This window comes from Notamacropus eugenii, chromosome 1 (genome assembly GCF_028372415.1).
Source record: "Notamacropus eugenii isolate mMacEug1 chromosome 1, mMacEug1.pri_v2, whole genome shotgun sequence".
NCBI lineage: Eukaryota > Metazoa > Chordata > Mammalia > Diprotodontia > Macropodidae > Notamacropus > Notamacropus eugenii.
Window position 1 is genome coordinate 616,017,392 of NC_092872.1, and position 20,830 is coordinate 616,038,221.

The 20,830-nt window shown below is 39.3% G+C and overlaps 1 protein-coding gene across 6 annotated transcripts in view; it reads right to left on the bottom strand.

Moving 5' to 3' along the window:
- The window catches only part of PSD3 (pleckstrin and Sec7 domain containing 3), a 617,602-nt gene that overhangs the window by 148,349 nt on the left and 448,423 nt on the right, over window positions 1–20,830 (bottom strand). Inside the window, exon 1 of one of the 6 annotated variants that reach the window (XM_072634984.1) lies at window positions 4,716–4,901. The exons of the other annotated variants lie outside the window; for them this stretch is intronic. Within the exon in view, the coding sequence (XP_072491085.1) occupies window positions 4,716–4,874 (159 nt within the window). The 5' untranslated portion in view covers window positions 4,875–4,901. Of the gene's footprint in view, window positions 1–4,715; window positions 4,902–20,830 lie in introns of those variants that run through there. 6 annotated transcript variants of the gene reach the window in all.

Genomic DNA, 20,830 nt, shown 5'->3' on the forward strand with positions numbered 1-20,830 from the left:
AGCCTAGAACTGAGCTTTCTTGAGCCTAGATCTCATTTGCTTTCTACCATGTTTGCTGTTCAGAGGTACAGTTGTGTCCAACTCTTTGTGACCCCACAGTCCACTGCACTTTGGAGAAGCAGTATGCCACAGTTGGAATATAGAACCTGGATTCAAATCCTTTCTCTCCCTAGTTTCTGTGACCTTGGGTAAGTCATTTAACCTACTTTATTAAGCCTAGTGTGCTATCTCATCTATAAACTGGGAATAATAATCTTTGAGATACTGGTCAGGACTGATGTGAGGCTCAGGTAAGGGTCATCTGTAAAGTACTTTACAAACTTTAAAGTGATATATAGTCAGTGATTTTGTTTTGTTTTTGTTTTACAAAGATCCTGCTATGTACAAAGTATTGTAGAAGGTCAAAACAACATGATGAAAAAGACATGGTCCCCTGCCCTCAATGAGTTTATAAAATAATAGAAATGCATGCCTCCAGCCCAGGCAATGATCTCTATCAAGGCTGAAAAGTTTATCACTCATCTGTCCTTGTAAAATGCTTTTCCCTGGCTCTCCCTCATGCTTGGGTCTCTGTGTCTCTCTGTCTCTCTCTCTTTCTCTCTCTCCATCCTTGTCTCTTGGTTTCCCTGTTTTCATTCACATCTCAGCTCAAGTCCCACCTTCTGCCAGAATCCTTTCCCAGACCTGCAGACTCCTAAGGCTTTCTCTCTGAGATTATCTCCCAGTTATCCTACAGCTTATTTGTACATAGGTGCTTGGCAGCTGTTTTCCCTTCCCTCCCCTATTCCCATTAGACTGTAAGTGCCTCTAAGGTAAGAATGGTTTTTTTGATATTTTCATTTTTAAAATTTTTATTTACTTATTTTTTAACCTTTCTTTGCATGCTTAGCACAGTGACTGGCTGTAGCAGGTGCCTCATAAACGTTAGTTGACTCCACTTTTCTAGGAATGAAGTTGATTTCTTGTGCTTCTCATCTGCCATGGCATTAAGCTGCTCCCCTGACCTAGTTCCACAAAACAAATGAAACAGACCAATACGAAAGGCAGCTGCGATAACATAAAGAGCGCTGAGGAGGAGAAGGAGGCTCTAGGTCCAGGTAGAGCATTAATTTGATCTGTGACCATAGGAATACCATTTTTCCTGTGAATCTCTCAGAAAATGAGGGCGCGGATTAGGAAATATATGAAGGCCTTTTACATCCTAAAATTACATTTCGTAATGGAACGATGGCTTTCATAATAGCACTTTGTGCTTGCACAACCCCGAATTCTAGAATTTTACTCTTTAAGGAATTGCTTCCAATGTTTAATTAAAGTCAACGGAAGAAAGCTGTGCACACACCTGATGGTCTGCACTGCCACCTCACGGCCAACATGATCAATTGTTCCAGCAACAGAGAACTGCCAACCTAAAAGTCAGATTGAATAAATTCTCTTGAATTGACTGCTTTTCTTTCCCATCAATATTAGCATCCTCCCAAAATACTTAAATATGTGGACTCTGTCAATTTTGTGCATTGGAATTATAGATAACAAGTTTCAAAGGAAAACCAAGGAGAAAGGATGACTTCTATTTTTTTTAAGAAAGGGATTCTGAAATGACTAAAGGTAAATTTCATGTGGAAGACTAAGTATCAAGTAAATCGAGGTGAAGTTTTTGAATTTTAATAAGCTAACTCATATTAAATCAGAAGGCCTCTGATAATATGAAATTTCAAATTTCCTGTTGTTTAAAAGTTATCAGATCAAGCCAGGCTCTTCAAGTATTTCATTTAAAATGCAAAGAAAAACAATGTTAAGTTTTTGCAATGTCTTCAAAAGAAGAAAATTGTTAAGCAAACCAAATGTCAATTTTATTTTGTTGTTTTAGCTGAAATTTATAAAAATTCTGAATTTACACAGCAATTTTTTTAAAAGCTAGGAAATGAGGACTAGTGAGCTAGTCACTGGGGGGAAAAAAACAGAATATTTTCAGGCTAAGAAAATTTGACTACAAAAATTCCAAAGATGGAAGTTTTACATTTACCAAGTGCACTAAGCTTCTTCTAAACATACACCCAGGCAAAGGGGATAATACTATTATTTTTATTCTATGTGCAGTCAGACTAAGAACTGGAGAGATGAAATTAAATAGCCAGGAACACATAATGAATTAATGATAACCCCTTAGGAAAACCTAAGGACTCTCTCTGATCATTGTAAAGCATTTCTAAGCTTGAAGAATACAGGGTTAGACAAAATCATATGTGTAATTTACAAGATTAACAAGACCAAATTTCTGGGTGCTAATAAATATCAGTAAAGTGTCAAAAGATACTGGAAAAGAAGGCTAAACTTTGAATTAGCAGACCTGAGTTCAAATCTAAGCGCTTGTCACTGCTGCCCTTTGTGACCTTGGGTAGGTCACTTAAACTCTCTGGGCCTCAGTTTCTTTATAAAATAAGAGTCTTAGACTAAAAGTATCTAAGGTTCCTCCTAGATCTAAATTTGGGATTCTGTGAATTGGAATCATAAACATTTGCATGTGTTAGTATACATAAATGTGCATAAGACTGTGTATGGTTGTCTAATTTTTAGAGTAATACAGTTCTTCTTTAAATTTTAGAATAAACTTAGCTAAAGCAAGATTTTGGCTAATCTTTGATTTTTCTATATGAAGGTATTACTTTTTTTTCAGGTTCTATGTAATCTTATATTTGGAGAATGAATTACAGTACAAAAAGCATATGGCTTAGGAATTGTGTTTGAAACAGGCGCTCATGATTCCATATGCCTTAAAAAAAGGTATGTAATTCACATCACGTATAACATGGTATCAGCTTAAGGAATCATCCTCTAACCTTGTTCAAAGATTGGCAATATAATTGGAAAACCAAGAATTTGGACTTCTGTTTTACAGACCCATGCCACTCTAAGGCACATTGTACTTTACAACCAACCAAAGTCTGTGGGGGGGGGGGGGGGGGGGGAAGCAGATTAATTCAGTTATTCCATGTGAGCATCTCTGCAGGAACAGAACACAGGGCACACCCTGGGCAAATTCCAAACCCAAGTGAAATCACTGCCTATGCAATTAAGGATTCCAGAAGAGGGAAAATGAAGGCACTGCCAACATAAAAGAAAAAAACAAATCCCCAACGATCTCAGCATTAACTAGATCTTAAGAACTGTCTGTTTACTGCTACCACCCTTCCTTCCTCCCTCTTTGCCTCCCACCTCCTCCCCCTCCCCCAGTTTAATATGTCACCAGGGTGCATCACAGTGGGAGAGGGTAGTCATGACACCCCAGGAAGTCTCCTAATACAGTTTCAAGAGAAAGACTCATATAGCCATGCCATGATAACATACATGAACATGAAGATGTATGTTATTCACGAAAATGAGCCAATGAGGCTTGGGGCCACATGTGAACACTAATCTTGGCCACAGCAGTTTAGGTGCCATTGTCTAAAGGTGAGGAAGAAAACAGAAAGGAGGGGATTCATAAGTAGCCAACGATATATTCTTATATATTCACATATATACACACATATACAGAGAAACCTTCCTTGGCACTTATTTCTTTTATAACTAAACTCATACCATGTCTAAATGTCATTGAAGGGATTGGGCAGGGGTTGGAGGAGGAGAAAACTCTTGGAAGGACTGCAGTCTAATGAAAGACAGAGAGTGAGTGAGTGTGTGTGTGTGTGTGTGTGTGTGTGTGTGTGTGTGTGTGTCCTGGTATGTGCATGGGGCTTGTGAATTAAGACACATAAGACACAGTATGAAATATTTAAGCTGCCTGGGTACACCTCACCTTGATGGGGACTCTAATACCCCTATCAAGTCACTTCAACTCAGCAGGCTACATTCCATTGTGATCGCTACGTCTCTAGCTTTGTAGTTCTATGAGAACATAAGTCTTATCATTCCATTTTTAAAACCTGTGGAGTGGGAGTGTTTCTGAGCACCCGGTTCACACAGATGGTGGTGGGATGCGTCTCGAGAATATGTTGCACAGAGTAAATGCCCATTTCTCTGTGTAATCACACTCTTCATATGAACAACAGGAATTATTATTATATTTGTGGCACAGACAATCTGAGGGTAGTTGCAATAAACACGTGCTAAGTGACAATTAAGCATGTTCATATGCATTATAGGAAAAATGCTGATAAAATGCTCTAAGTAAAAAAAATGTTCAGGCTGGTAATTCCATACATTCACACACACACACACACACACTATCTAGTAGAGCCGCAATCCACTATTTCAGATGGCATTCACACATGAAAATAATAAAACCAGAAATAAATGAAAGATGAAGGCACACAATGCCTCCATTCTGCTCTAAATAATCTGAAAATACATTACACTTACAAATCATATCAACGCAGCCCTTCCTGAGATAAAACCTTGAATTGAAACGTCAACTAACAATCGTTCCTAATCATCTTCTGGCTGGGGATTGTTGCATCAATATCCCCAGCAAATAAGCTCCCTACAGAACTGAACGTAGTAACCACCCCTTTATCTTCCCCAGCCTGTGGCTCACTCCCGACTTCAGAGGATTATCCCAAGTAATTTTACATACCCTGCTAATTTCCACCCCACCCCCCAGCCTTTCATTCCATGTGAACAAATAGCAAAAAGGTTTTCTTTCTTAAAAACAAAAAAATCTATTCCTCTGACTGCAGATAAGAAGGTTTAGGATGGCATTTTTTTTTTTTTACCTTAGTTTCCTTAGCAGAAAACTCAGAGGAGTTGGAAATTTTCATAGACTTGGACCGGTGGGACTGCCTCCGGATGGAGTCCTCTCTGGAGTATTTCACTGAACCTGAGGTTCTCACCCGCACCTTGCTGGCACTCTGAACACTGTTAACTCCAATCATTTCCAAGGTCAAGTGGGGAGGGGGCTTAGAGGACTGAAATTAAAAGGCACTTCCCAAACGTCTGTAGGGATAGAAAGCTGGAGGAAATCTGTACCGAGTGTGCCTGTGTAGCCCCAGAACGTGGCAATCAGCGTTTGCTTAAGATGCACCAGGCTGCCTCCCCTAGCATCTTCAACTAGCCTGTTTGCAGTGAGTCTGATTGTTCCAGGCATGGCTCACGTCACTGGCTGCAAGGGGGGAAAAAAAGCGGTCCCACCCCTGATACTCTTCCTTCTTTTCCACACACAAACAGACGCAGAACATCAGATCCCACACTGGAATGAATGGCATTCGGCCAGAGCAATTCATGTACGTCTCAAATAGTGACACTAATACTCTGGTGGGCTCGTTCATTTCAGTGAGCAATTAAAGATACCACAAATAAAAGAATGTTGAGTAATCTGTTGGGCACCATGTGGGGGCTGAAACTGCAACATGAAATGAGTGGGTGGGGGCAACAACCCCGAGGCTACAAAATGCTCAGACATGGGTCTCTTAAGAAGAGCCTGGTCACAAGGGCTTCCCCTTAAACCTCTATTTATCATTTTTTCCTGATGCTTACCAGATTCTGCTCAGTGACTGTTCAATTTGTCTTAGTGTTCTGGAGAATAAATGGGGTTGAGCTTTAAGGATGCTTCTTGTGACTTCAGCGAACTAGACATTTAAATATATCACTAAACATTTAAGTAGGAACAGTGCTGGCTTGCATAGTAAATCTACAATAAAGATGCTACCCTAGCACTCTTGACCAGACCAAAATGAAATAAAAGAATATTGGCAGGTTGGCGTACATGAACTTTAAATATGTTTAAGGATTGATTGAGGAGGATTATAAGAGTTTGAGCTGGAAGGAACCTTTAGAAATTACAGAAAAGACAACCACATGCCAAGGTCAGGCAGATAGTGAAGAAGAGGAACGGGATCCCAACACAGCTCCTCTAAGACCTTTCTTTCCACTTGCATACAAAGGTGACACAGGAGCCTAATAATACACAGACTCTGTGTTCACAAAGAGAGTAATGCAAACATATGAATGAATGTAGAACTTTTCTGTGTTCTGATTTCCAGCCTGTGGTGCCTATATGACCAGCGAGTGTTGGTGAGGACACATGCCTTTATAGAGTGCAATGATCCCTCATTTATTCAGGATCCACAGAAATGAATTTTCTATTAACATAAGTAGTTGTTATTGTTGCTTGTTTTGGTAAATATTTTTGAGTGAATATCTCTTTTAAATTAATACATCCTTTCATTTATTCAAGAAGCATTCTTAGGCACCTTTTATGTGCAACGTACTGTAAATATATTACATGTATTCCTCTCCTGACAAACAGACTTTACCAAAACTAATTTAACCTTTTCTGAATAATCAGGTTCACTCCATTCAATAATTCTGCTTCTGTAATTATTAACATCAGTTATACTTGTGTGAAATATGTCAATTCCTGATGATTGTGAATATATGAGGTATGACTGTACTATGTATTATCTTCATGCATCCTAACCAGTGTTTATTAAGCTTTAAAGTAATCAATTGATCAAGGCTGGTAATTATAATTTAGAAAGGATGTCCTTGGCATGTTTATTCTCTTTCAAAAGGTTTGAAAATTTATGTGCTGTTTAGATAAAAGCAGCAAACCCTTTGGAGCCTAAAAGATATAGGGTTGTCTGATGCCACACTCAAGGCCATCTCTGCCTCTTGCATCCTTGGATTTACATTATATGCTTCTGTTCTCTCCTCCCTCAGTACTACTTTGTATTTCTTGCTGGTATCTATATGCCTATTTTTAATGGGTCTCTCTCTTCTTGTATCTTACTGACCAATCTACTTTGCTCTAGGTAGCCAGATGACTGACTGAATGAATCAATATGAATGAATGAAGCACTTGTTATGAACAATGCACTGTGCTAAGAAGTGGAGATAAACACAGAAAAGACAATTCTTTCTCTCAAGGAGCTTACATCTAATAAGGGGGACAATACATATAGGTTAGGGTGCAGTGGCATAGCAGATATTAATGCCTCTTCTTTAATGCTCTTTCCACTGATAAAATGATTTTCCTTCCTGGCATTGAACCATTTGTCAGTGCAAAGGACTTTGGTGGCAAGAACTTTCTTTCTGAGGTCTTCAAAAGATGTGGTAGCAGCATCTGTAGGAGCAGTTACCAGGCTCCATCTCCACAGGGACTGCTTCCTGGGATGATGGCTGCAGACACTGGGCTGGTAGTATTGCTATTCAAAAGGTTATTGCATTAATGGGCCTTGGATATCTCCATTAGGTTCTGGATGGAGATAGTAGACAATATGGTGGTGGGGGTAAAGGAGACAGTGATGGTGGTGATGGTGATTTTATTTGCTTGGCACACACTGCACCCATTTATTCCTTAGGGTGCTTTGCTGCTTTAATTAGCTTGGCTCAGTGCCCTATATTGAGCAGTTGGTTGGCATTTGGCAGGGATGACTTTCCCCTTCTCCAAAGCAGTTGTTTCTCCAGATGATGATTGTGAAGGCTGGGCTGGGAGGAGGACCACTGAAGGTGCCGTTACACACCTGGGTCTATCTGAATACTGGCAGTTGTTCAGCAGTTGCTACTGGTGATAAACCAGATAATCAAGCTGGCTAAAATGTTATCTAAAGAAAAAACAACTTTCTCCTTCTCCACCCTGCCTAGAAAGCTCTGAAGGTGAGGGCTTGAGTTGTCTTACATGGATTTAGTGTAAGAATTCTGTATCATTCATTAATTTAACCATTTGCTTTTGCTGAAAGGGGCTCCTGGATGTTTTCTAAAGAGTTGAGGTTGCCCCAGAAGTGATCTCTGTACAAATGAGGTGATTTAGTGTTTTGTTTCCAGTGTTACTGCACCCAAAAGATAAAGTTTATTTTCAAGGCCTATTTATAATTCCCCCTAGACCAACAGCTCTTGTTGTCTATGATCTTGGATGGGGAAAAAATTACATCTTGACTTAAATATGATTGATTTCTTTTTTAATCCTATGTATTTTAAGCATTGTTCGGAGGAGACTCGACTAATATTACCTGCTTCTGAGACATTTGTGAAATGTTTCCTACATGTAAAATATATATATGTGGAAACCCCAAATGACAAAATACCAGTTTCTAGATAACAATCCCCAAACACTACTATGTGTAAAAGATACAAGTCTCTGGGTTCCTCCCAAAAAAGTGATTATACAGAATGTCAGTTCGACAGAAATAAACCTTGTGGAAACTAGCCAGTTACCACAATGAGCTTTGGGTAAATGTCTCCCTTTTTTGGTCTGGACCTGTGATTTTACTTTAGGGAACTCCCGAGAAGGAAACTCCCTACACCAATGAAGGTCACCACCTGCTGCCTGGCAATTTATAGCCTTACAGAGTTTCCAAGTCTTTGAGAGGTTAAGTGGTTTTCCCAGGGTGACTCAGCCAGTATGTATCAGAGGGAACACAGATTGCCTGTTAAACCATTCCTAGCGATTTTAATTTGTTTGTTTCTTCAATAGAACGATGAGAGAGACAGAGAGACAGGGAGATAAAGAGACAGATATGTCCCATAAAATAGCAAATATGTCCCATAATGTATAAAGAATTTTTTTTTAACATGGGGCTATAAATTCAAAGAGAGGTGAAAAGATTTGGTGGGGGGGGGGGGGGGAAATTAGGAGATTGGATTAAAAGATCTCTAAATTTCTTTCCAGTTCTAAATACTATGATTCTGTATTATAAGACAATGTTCAATCTGTGTCTAAGGCTTTTTTGACATCATAACTGTATACTATGACTTTTCATGGTTCTGTCATTCTCCACGAGTATACTGAGTCTTCTTGGAGGCAGACTTAATAAATTCCCCTTCTACCTTTGTCCTGTAGTCCTTTCTCAAATTAAATTTACTCTGGTTAGAACGAAGAACATCCCTGTGTGTATTCTCCAGAGGTTCGTTCACTCAGCTCAGAGTACTGGGGCTCTTACTCTCTACCCAGCCTCCCCCCTCTTCTTGTTCATTTGAATTTGACCCATTCAACAAACTCAGCTCAAGTCCTCCCTTTCCAGGCATCATCCTAGTTCTAAAACGATCTCTACTCATCACTGATCATCTAGTCATCATGAGTACGTTACTAATCCCAGAAGATTGGAACAATTATGTTTCTCTTTCATTATTCCAGTTCATATGATTCTGCTGTCCCCAACAAGCCAGTAATTTCTTTTTATACAGGAATACCTTGTTTCATTGCACTTCACTTTACCACTCTTCACAGATACGGCATTTTTTAAACAGGTTGTTGTTTGTTCTTCATTCTCAACGAGAATGACATCAGGAAGGTGATGCCTTGACTTGCAAGTGAATTGGATTTAAGTGAGGCATGACTGTACAAAGTCAGCAGCCTCATCTCTCCTCCAGAGTCATTCAGAGTCCAGGGGCAAGACATAGGTCAGGATGATCGCTTTTCTTTTTTTGAATAAACTGAAGGTGTGTAGCAACCCAATGTTGAACAAGTCTGTCGGTGTCATTTTTCTAACAATATGTGCTCACATCATGTTTCTGCATCACATTTTGGTAATTCTTGCAGTAGTTCAAATCTTTTCATTAGTAATATATCTGTTATGGTGATCTGTAATCTATGATGCTACTATTGTAATCGTTTTGCAGCACCAGAAACCTCACTCATAAAAAACAGTGAATTTAATCGATAAATGTTGTACATGTTCTGAATGCTCCACTGACCAACCATTTTCCTCACCTCTCTCCCTGTCCTCAGACCTCCCTATTCCCTGAGACACAACAATACTGAAGATAACATACACTTAGCTGATAAAGCAGTGGCAGAGTTTGAAAGGACTGACTCCAGTTCTGAAAGAAACTCTACTGTGGATTAAATGCCATCAAGCAACATCACATGCTACAGAGAAATCATTCACGAAAGGAAGAGTCATTTGGTGAGGCAAATTTCTTTGTTGTCTTATTTTAAGAAATTGCCACAGCCCCCTCAACCTTCAGCAACTACCGCCCTGATCCGTCAGCAGCCATCAGCATTGAGGTAAGACCCTCTACCAGCAAAAAAACAAACAAACCAAACTACAACTCGCTGAAGGCTAAGATGATGGTTAACATTTTTTAGCAATAAAGTATTTTTTAATTAAGGTATCCAAGACAATTCTGAAGGACTTATGATGAAAGGTGCTGTCCAACTCCAGAGAAAGAACTGGTGGAGCCTGAATGTAGATCAAAGATAGGTTTTCTTTACTTTTCTTGAGGTTTTGTCTGTTTTCTTTCACAGCATGACTAACATGGAAATGAGTTTTGCATGACTACACATGTAAAATCTATGTCAAATTGCCTGCCTTCTCAATGAGAGTGGGAAGAAAGGGAGGGAGGGAAAGAATGTGGAACTCAAAAGTTGAAAGAAGAATGTTAAAATTGTTTTTACATGAAATTGGGGGAGGGGGGAATTAAAAAAAACAATGCTATTAAAACACTTAATAGACTACTGTATGGTATGAAAATAACTTTTATATGCACATATGGGAAATCAAAAATTTTATATGACTCACTTTATTGTGATATTCACTTTACTGCAATGATCTGGAACCAAACCCACAATATCTCTGAGGCATACCTGAACCTCCCCCTACTGCCAATAACATATTATCAGGTACTTCAAAAGCTGGAAAAAAAGATCGGATGGAATAACATAAAGGACATTTGTTCCTCTGCTCTGGGAAGATGTCTTAATTTGGGGTCCAAGAAGTTTTTTTTTTAATATTTTGTTAACTATTCAATAAGATTACTTTCTTTCATAATCTATACTTCATTTTTTGCATTTAAAAACATTATTCTAAGAAAGGGTCTATAGACCAACAAAAGGAAGTCATGACATAAAAAATGCTAAGAACCCCTGACCTAGGACGTGATCAATCTTAGGGCTCACCAGCCTCTGGAAGGAAGCCGCCAATCTACACTCATAATAAAGGGGATGGTCAATGAAAGAAGAGGGTAAACAGCTGTTTAAAAGCATGAACTAGCACTTCTCCAGAGCACAGGCAGAAACCACAGCCAATAGAAACTGCAGAAAGAATTGAAGGAGATGGAGGGTAGAATGCAAGGAGCTTGCACTTCATTATCCAAAAGGACAACATGATTTTCTCTTTGAGGATAACTCTTATTACATAACCCCCAGACAGACTTCTGCAAGCACACAAAAGACAATCTGGAAAGCTATTGTCACCTTGTCAATCCCAAACTCCCTGCAGTCAGGGCTCCTGGAGGCCCCAGAATGGTGCCGGAAACTGTCATTTTACCCCTAGTGTGGTGGGTGCGTTAAGGATGTCAACAGATTAAAAGACTTGTCAGGGTTCTAAGGCTTCTTTCCTCATTGGTAAAATAAGGGGGTCGGACTACTTCAGCAGCTCTCCAAGTGTAGAGTAGTAGAGGCAGATCCTTTCAGGGGGTCTGCAAGGTCAAAACCATTTTCATAATAATGCTAAGATATTGTTTGTGTATTAAAACATTCCCTGTTCCAACTATATATCTGGATGAGGTGGGATTTTCTTCTGTTCCAAACAAAACAACATACCAAAACAGAATAAATGCAGAAGCAGATGAGAATCTAGCTGTCTTTTAAAAGAGCTTTGCAGAAACATACTTTTAAAAAATGAAATTCTCATTTTTTTGCTTGGAAAAATATAATTGTTTTTTGTAAAATGTTACTCATATTAACATTCATTTTATACATTTATTAACAGTTTATTATTATTAACATTTACTATTATTGATGAATTAATGATTTTTTAAAAAATATGATCACTTTTTACTTCCAATTGTAGTAAATGTCAATAGATATAACCTACAAAAGCTTTGGGGTCCTCAATAATTTTTGAGAGTATGAAGGGGTCTTGGGACTGTTAAGGGATCTCCTGAACTTGACTTCTTGAGTTGCCATATTTTCCAGAAACACTTGACCCAGAGCATGAAGGACGTCCTGAATGTATCCAGTATAAAGTATTCCCCCTACTCCCACCCCAGTTGATATAACGTGTTGTTTATACCCTGGATGGACTCCCTGTGTGTCCCTGGGAAGTCAAGACAGGCACCAGTCAGTCTGTGCTAGGCTGAGAAACTTGCTTGCACAGCTGGGACCAGGTAGATATTTAGACCATCTGACCTTCATAGTCTAGCACAGGGCTGGGGAAGCTGTGGCCTTGAAGCCTTTTACTAAGGAGATTTGTTCTGTGAAGTTTGGATTCGGTCAAAGGGCCTACATGAGGACCTAGATGGCTACCTAGAGGGCCTCAAGGTCACAGGTTCCCCATCCCTGGGCTAGCAGTTTCCAAGGGAAAAGAATGCCCTTTTGCCATCACCTTGCTCTTTCCCTTCAGAGGAGGGATTTTGTCCTTCTCCTACACTTACTGTACCTTGTCCCATCCCATGCCACATCCCTTTAGGTGAATATTTCTGGTATCTCGTCCTTCCTTTGTCCTGTTGTCATAAATATGGGAACTTCTGTGTGGATTGTGAACTTTTGGGGTTCCATGTGCATGTTAATTTCTCTTGTAATAAACCCAGTTTTCACATAAGCTTCATGAAGTTGTGACTGTCTGTTGACAAGATCAAAAGGTCTCAGAATAGTTGGACAAGATGATTTCTTACAGATGAACCCAGCCACTGGTCAGAAAATAAGTCTTGTCCAAGAGAGTTGCCTGAGGCAGGCAGAAGTTCAATGGCTTACTCAAGATCATCTAGCACGCAAAAGTAGAAGAGGCAGATTTAAACCCAAGTCTTATGAATCCCATGCTCAGCACAATATCCATCATATCACACTGCCACTCGAGACCCTTCTTGCACTAAAACTGCAAGATTCTGTGATTAATATCTATACTTTTCAAAGACTGACACTGCCACCATCACAACTGGGCAAATGGTTTCATTTCTATGCAAGCCAGTTTAACTTTGGATCATAAGGTGAAAGGCTGAACTTGCCACCAACACCTGTCCATCAAACTAGCTAAATACTTCTTAATACAGCTACCTTGGAATGGGGTTACTCAAAGCAATTTAAAACCACTAGAAGGAAAAAGAGGGTGGGGAGAGAGCCAGCCAATCAGGAAGGGGCTTCAGAAAGACAATCTCAAAAAGTATTTGAAAAGCTGACACATGGAAAGTAGATTTATATTTGTTCTATTTGGTCTCCAAGGGCAGAAATGGGGGCAAATGGGCAGAATTTGAAGAAGGATAAATTTAGGCTTAAGATACAATAAAAACTTCCTAGTAAATAGGGCTGTAGAAAATGGTCTGCCTGAGAGAATGTGTGAGCTCCTCATAACTAGAGATGCATGAAACTGGATAACCATAGATCAGGGGCACTGGCTCCTGATTTAGGCATGAGATGGATCAGATGTCTGATAAAGGTCAAGGATTGTTCCTAGGATCCTTGCGCAAACTGTTCTCTTGCAACCATCCCCACAAGTTGTTTTTGCTACAATACACTTCTTGATGGATGATAAAACAATGATTTGGTCCAGGGAAGAAAGGAAAGATACGAACAAGAATTTATCATCTGAAGCCTATCACTGTGACAGGGAATTCTTGGGCACCTGAAGCATGTCACTGTGGCATGGGGATTCTGGGTTCTGGAAAACTACAGCAGCACAGCAGAGCGTCTGCGAGGTCTTCCAAGCAAGAAGGGAAAGTTTTGAGTTTGAGTACAACAACAAGTAATAACTAGTATTTACGTGGTGCTTTAAAGTTTGCAAAGTACTTTAAATATATTATCTCATCTTATCTTCAGAACATTCCTGAGAAGTAAGCGCTATTATTCCCATTTTACAGATGAGGAAACTGAGGTCAAAAAAGGATTGAGACTTCCTATAGGACGCACAGCTAGTAAGAGTCTAAGATGATTCAAACTCAGATTTCCTGACTCAAAAGTTAGCACCCCGTCAACCAAGTTACCCCAGAGAACCAGTAGACTACAGAAATAAAACAATCTCTGGAATCAGAGGACTTTGGCTCAAATTCTGGTTCTAGTACTTCTATCTGGGTGACTTTGGACAGGTAATGATCTTCCCCATGCCTCAATTTCAACGAAATGCTCAGATCAGATGGCCTCTGAGGTACCCTAATAGCACTTTGATCTATGGTCTTATGATCCTAGCTAAGTTGGATAAGGCATCTTCAAAACAAAGTCAGCCACCATTTGATGAGTAAATTTATTAAAGCAACTCATGACGAGTGATGAAGGCACAGAGAGATTGTGTCAGTGGAGGGAGTATGCACACCAATGAAATCACAGATCCTTTGAAATCCTGAAGAAAGAGGGACACAAGTCCAACTCTGAATAGCTTTGGAGATAGTTCATACTATATTTATACCTGGAGTCCATCTTTAATGGAGAAACACAGCCCTTTGGGAACCAACATTTAGGTCTTATATAGCATGTGAGAACAGGTTACCTCATTCTAACAGGCCTAAAGGATGCCTATGGCATCACATGCCTTCAGTTCCATCTGTTCCTCATACACACAAAGCAACAGAAGGGGGAAAGTATCTTTAAATAGATTTTTCTTACATTTAAAATTAAATAGCATTCTCGAAAAAGAAATCTGTGAGTTTGAAATTCATTTTAGAACAATTTCTAAAACCTGAAAAGAGCATCCCTTTTCCCTTCCCCCTACACCCATATGAACCTTTGGTCATTTAAGGAATTTTAGAAAAGGTCCACATGTTGGATTTGCTGTTTGGAAGCTTGAGAAAATAGGAAAAGAGGAAGTGGCTGTATCCATGGGTTTACTGTAAACATTTCAGCACAACTTAGATCTTCAGATCTTATCTCATAACTTACTCAAGCTTGAAAATAAGAAAGCAGCACAAATTTCGGTCAAGCAGCAAGCTAATAAACAGTCACAATTAAATGAATTTGCTGGAACTTTTAAAAGTCACAGAAGATAAATTGCTTTGTGGAGAAACAGGAAAACCTATGGATATGACTAAGATAACCTTTCAATTTTATTGAGACATCCCTCTCAATTCTCTACTTTTCTCATGGATCCATAGAAATGCACACTCCCATCCTAAAACCATGAAAGATTATATACAGGCAAACCAAGTGGTCTTACACAGGCCTGATCTACTTCACCGACCCCTTGATCTCCTGTGTATATCTGAAATCCATATCATTGAAGAAAACAACTTCATAAGCTAAAGTCTCTGGTTTAAAAGCACTACCCCTCAAAATGCAAATCTGGCATCTGGTAGGGGGTGAGTAAGTGGAGAGTAACTACGAGAAGTCATTTTCAGCCTTGAGTACATTATTATTAATTAATTATGCTTGTTTCAGTTAGAATGGGGCAAAGGATGGGAGAATTTTTTGACGGACAAAAATAAAGTAGACAAGGAAAATGGGTAGCCTGAAGACCTTGAATGAGAGGCAATAAATATACTCCCTCCCAGAGCCGCCCGTTCTACTTTAGGACACCCTACTCATTCAGAAGCTTTTTCCTGATGTTCAGCCTAAATTTGTTTTTTTTGCATCTTCTGTTTATAAAACAAGAGGGGACTCTCTCTCCAAGAGAGTCCTGGATGCCTAGTGGGAACAAGGGGAAAGAGAGAGAAAAGAATAGCAAAGGGAAGAGAAAAATTGGAAGGGGGATTAGAGGAGAGCTAAAAGAAATTTTTTTTTATTTCCCCAAATCTGTCCCTCTTCTCACAATCTCAATAGAGTCTGGGCTCAAAACAAGAAACTCCTTCTTTTGAGGGGAAAACTGCTCAAGTGCAGTTGGTGATTCCTGATTGACAGAAACTAACATTATGCAAGTGTTTTAGAATCATTACAGCACCATATAAATGTCAGTGATCATGATGGTCACTGCTCCAAATGGAATCACGACAGACATTATGTCCTAAAACACCACTGCATGCTGCCCCTAGTCATGACCTTGGAGGAAGATTAGCCTCCACTCCTTTCCTAGCTCTCCTCCCTGCAGAGCTCTTTCATTGGGGAAGATTTAAAAAAAAAACATGACTATAATCCACTCTTCAAGCTTCAGAAAACAGAATTAGGCTTACTGTTTTAAAACTTGGGGAAACATTATGAAATGTTCCATATTCCCTGACACTCTTTCTAATATAGCTACTCTCTTAGCTTTCTCCCCAAGTGGCTGAACAAAAGGAAAGTATTATTGTGTATCTGAAATCATAATCCACATATGTCAAGAAGGTAGAAAGAATGAGGCATCTGGAGGGTACTGAGGCAGAAAAATACACAGACCACAACTTGCAACAGGTGCAGAAGATTCTTCTTGGGATACTTTCGATGAGATAATTCTATGAACTGATATCCCTGCTTTTGAACTGATAACTTGGGGGGAGCAGGGAATGTTTCCAGCTCATCAACTACCTGCCTGAAGACCTGAGGTCAGTCACCTCCACTGGTTCCCAATGTTGGGGAGCCAAGGATCTTCTTTACCCCTTCCTACCAATGAGCAACTAGAAGAAAGACAAGTGGTACCTGCTTCCATGGTGCAGAACCATGCACTTTTCATTTCCCCAACCAATAATCACTGCTCAATTGCCAGTTTCCCACCAGATCCAGGACACTCTCTACCAAGTGAGTCCCCAGATCCCTATTTCTTCTGTAGATATTCCAGAACCCAACTATATTCAACCCCTGAATCCAGTATCCTCTTAGTAAAGAACTGACCATCTGCTTGGCTCTTACTCCCCATGATCCTCTGGGCATTGCCACCTGCCTTGTCACCTTTCCTTCACTGAAGTACTACTGAGATTTTTCATCTGCCATAAATTGAACATAAACATGAACCTTTCTTTGTGTGTTGTCTGCCTAATTAGAATGTGAGCTCCATGCAAGCAGGGCCTGACCTGATTTTCTATTTCTATCTTTAGAACCTAACACAGGGCTTGGCACATAGTGAAGTGCTTAATAAAAACTTTTTTCTCTTTATTCTACCATGGTATTTAAGAGAAGCAGAAAATGGGAAGGAAAGCAATTAAAGAGCAAAGATGGGATCAAAATATTAGTTCCTCTGATTTCAAAAAAGTTGTTTTCTTCATGATGATTTAAAAGACAAATGCCTACCTCTAGCATTCCGGGGCCTTCCTCATGTATTTGCCTCCCGGAGAGTAAATATCCACATCTCATTTCATTCTTGTCACAACCAGAAAAACACAAAATAGAGTTTTGGCTCTGTGCTAGAACTATGAAGGATCTACCAAGGCTAACATCCTAGTGCTCTCAGGTGAGCAGAAACAGCAGGCACAGGTACAGGAACTAAGACAGGTAACCTTTTAAAAGCTGACTAAATGAACTCACATCCCCTGAATTGACAGCACGCAATCCTGCGGCTTTCCATTACTCAAAAACACTACATATCATATCACTTATGTTACACCAATGTGTGAATACCATCTCCTTTAGCTCTTCAGGGTCCAAAGGACAGACCACTCACTAAGAAGACCACCCACTAATGAAGAGTGAAATGAGCAGAGCCCAGAGAATGCTGTATACAGTAACAGTAAAGTTTTAAGAACAATTTTGAGTTGTCATTTTGTCTATTATAAATACTCAAATGAACTACAAAGGACATATTAAGGAAGTAGCTATTAGAAGCCAGAGAAAGAAGCATGTGTAGAAAGAAGCATGTTTTATATCTACATCCATATTTGTGTCTAATAACAGTCAATGGAGGAGGAGGGAAGGGGGGAAAGGGAAAAGAGAACTTTACATGATAATTATTATATATTTAAAAGGAATAACAAGTGTACATAATAGATTTGCAGTTTCATGTGCAATCATCTTTTTTATTATACTATTATTATTTTTATTATTATGCTATTATAAAAATCCTTGTTTTATTCCAAAAAATTAAATAAAATTTTTTTAAAACAATCCTAGAGCACTGCCTTGTACAGAACAAAGGAGCTCATTTCCACAAAGAGCAGACTGGTAGATTTCAGGAGAACTCTATGGGTTCAAGTCATTCATTCTACAGGAAATTCAAGCAAACATTTCAATCTAAAACACTCAATCTAGATGCACCACCAAATGTTTGGCTGTTCCCATCTTTTTACTCCCATTCCTCCCCCAATTGACACAGTCTTCCTAGAATCCCCAGAACTCTGCTTTGGTCTAGGCATGTTTCATGCCCTACTCTGTGAGAGATTAAACAGACTCAAAGAATTATATTTATGCACAGTTATATCTGATATTCCCAAAGAGGGAGGGGAAGGGATTTATCCTCATGAAGAAATATTTGACAGAAAGGATATTAGAAGTCCAAAGTCCTGGGTTCAAAATCCTGACTCTGCTGCTATGTATTATGTAGAGGAACACGGACAAGTCATTTTCCCTCTACAATTCTCAGTTTTCCCCTTTTAAAGGGAATTGCACTAGATAATCTCTAAAGTATCTTCCAGCTTTGGATTTCTGCTTCTTCTTACTTTTTCTCTTAGAAAACCAACACACAATTATTAATTACCCAGAGAAACAGCCAGAGGATAATGGATAAGACAGACTAGAGGCAGAAAGACTGCTAAGTCACATCTCACACATCTTGACTATGTGACCTGGAACAAAATTACTTTGCTTCTCAGTTACCCTGACGACTCTCTGAAACATTAATTATGTTGGCGAGCAGGTGCCAATTTTCACTGGTATAAGACATTTCTTCATGAGGAGTGCCCTATACCAATGAAAACTGAGTCCAGATAAAAAGAAAAACACCATGAAATAAAAAGAAGTCAAACAGATATTTGAATCCCTTGTCTCTTCCCTACTTTGAATCTTGTAAATTACAACTCCTAAAATACTTAACGTTTAAGCAATTTGAAAAAGGGTTAAGTTTTCTCTATGAGCCTTCTGGAAGAAAAGTAACACAGAGTTCCAATGAACATTAGGGTGCTTATTTCCAAGAATACCTCATTCAAAACAAAATTATCCAAACTCAAGGGGACAAAATGATTTTCGGGCAGAAATTATCATCTAAGGTACAGTGATTCTATGTTTGTGGACAACCTGGAGGCAATAAAGACAAGATGGATTGTGTAAATTTACAGCATTAAAAAATATAAAAGCTGGGAAGTGGGTAGGGGGAGAATATATGTTTTCAATTCTCTGCTACTGGGGAGGCCGAAGCAGTAGAACTAACTCCTGAGCTTGAAAAGTCTGAGTTGCAGTAGATTGAGCTTATGAGGTGTCCGTACTAAGTAGTCCAGCATCAGCATGGCCAGTCTCATGGTGTGTCCACATTGCCTTGTTGTTGTTAAGTCATTTCAGTTGTGTTTGACTCTCTGTGACTCTATTCATTTTACAGATTAAAAAGCTGAGGCAAACAGGGTTAGGTGACTTGCCCAGAGTCACACAGCTAGGAAGTGTCTGAGGCCAGATTTGAACTCAGGTCTTTCTAACTCCAAGCCCAGAACTTTATCTACTGTACCACCTAGCTGCCCCTCCATGTCACCTAAGGAGGGGCAAATCAACCCATGAAACAGGGAAGTTCAAAATCTTGAGCCAAATGTGCGTAGCCACTACACTTTCAGTCTGGGTGTGTTAGGGAGCCCTTGTCTTTAAAAGGAAAAAAATAAAACCCTTAGCTAAATCCCCAAATTAAAGTTTCTTTACTGATATTTTCTATTGTTTGTATCATCCTAATTATCCTCCCCTCACCCTCACAGAGAGACATTCTATATAACAAACAGTGTTTTTTTAGAAAGAAAAAGAATCAGCACAACTGATCAATTTATTAAAAAAATTCTGAGAATGTGCAATATGTAGCACCTGAGGACCTCCCAACTCCACAAAAGGATGGATTGGAGGGTATTCTATCATATCTCTTCATCCCAGGCCTGCTGGATCTGAATAATCTTGTTAATTTACTTTTCATTTTTTTGGCATGTTGCTCTTTTTTCTATTTTATCTTGTTGTAGTTTCTACGTGGAAAATATAGATTGCCCCACAAATCTGTGTCTTCCCCACACAGGTACTATGCTCAGTTTCTCTTAAGTATTCTAAATTTTAATGTATATACTGTTGAAAGAACACCCCAAATAAAAGGTTTTGGGGAAAAAGGAGTAAATTAATACAGAAGAATATATTTAAGCATCAAATGAGAAGGGAAAGTGACATAAAGATACCAGGGCTGATCCATGCATTTCCAAAATCTACTCAAGATAAAAACAATGCCAAGAAGACTCCCAATCTCTGAGCAGGTTAGCAAGCAGCAAAAGACTGATCAGAAATTTTTTTTTTCCTGAAAGCTAATATTACATAGTTCCTGAGATCACAACTTGAGTTAACTAGGGGAAGGCTGACAATCTAAATTAAATCTGAATGTCTCAAGAGGAGGCTACGTATACAATAGTCACTGATACCTGACAACCCTGACTGTGCCTTCCAGACACATCAAAGTCTAAAGACAAGGTATAAAAGTAAACAGTATCCTTCAGGCACATGAGGAGAGTTGACTCACAATGAATTCTGTTCTGAGGAGGTCATCCTGTCCAGCATCTGAAATTCATCCTTTGGGGCTTCATTGGCTTCTTGCTTTATCCTCTTCTTTGCAAACTTCAGACAGTTTTGCAAATAAGATTGACATTTTCAGGACATTGTCAATCTGGAGGCCTATTGCTTTGGGGGCCTCTGTGATAAAACTTTACCATCTATCCTAGCAGAAGGAAAGTTGCTATATAAATCCAAAGTAACATAATGAGAATTAATCATGTGGAGACATGGCTGTACAAATATGAGACATTGGCTAATCAAGTCGGGCCAATGTTCTTCTGGGGGCTAAATCACATTGGCAAGTCTTTTCAGGGTTGGGGACTCAAAGTGAAGGTGGAGAAGGCAAAGCAGCATGGGAGAAAGGGAAAGTTAAAAAAATATAGCATGTTCAATAAAGGACATCCAGAAAGC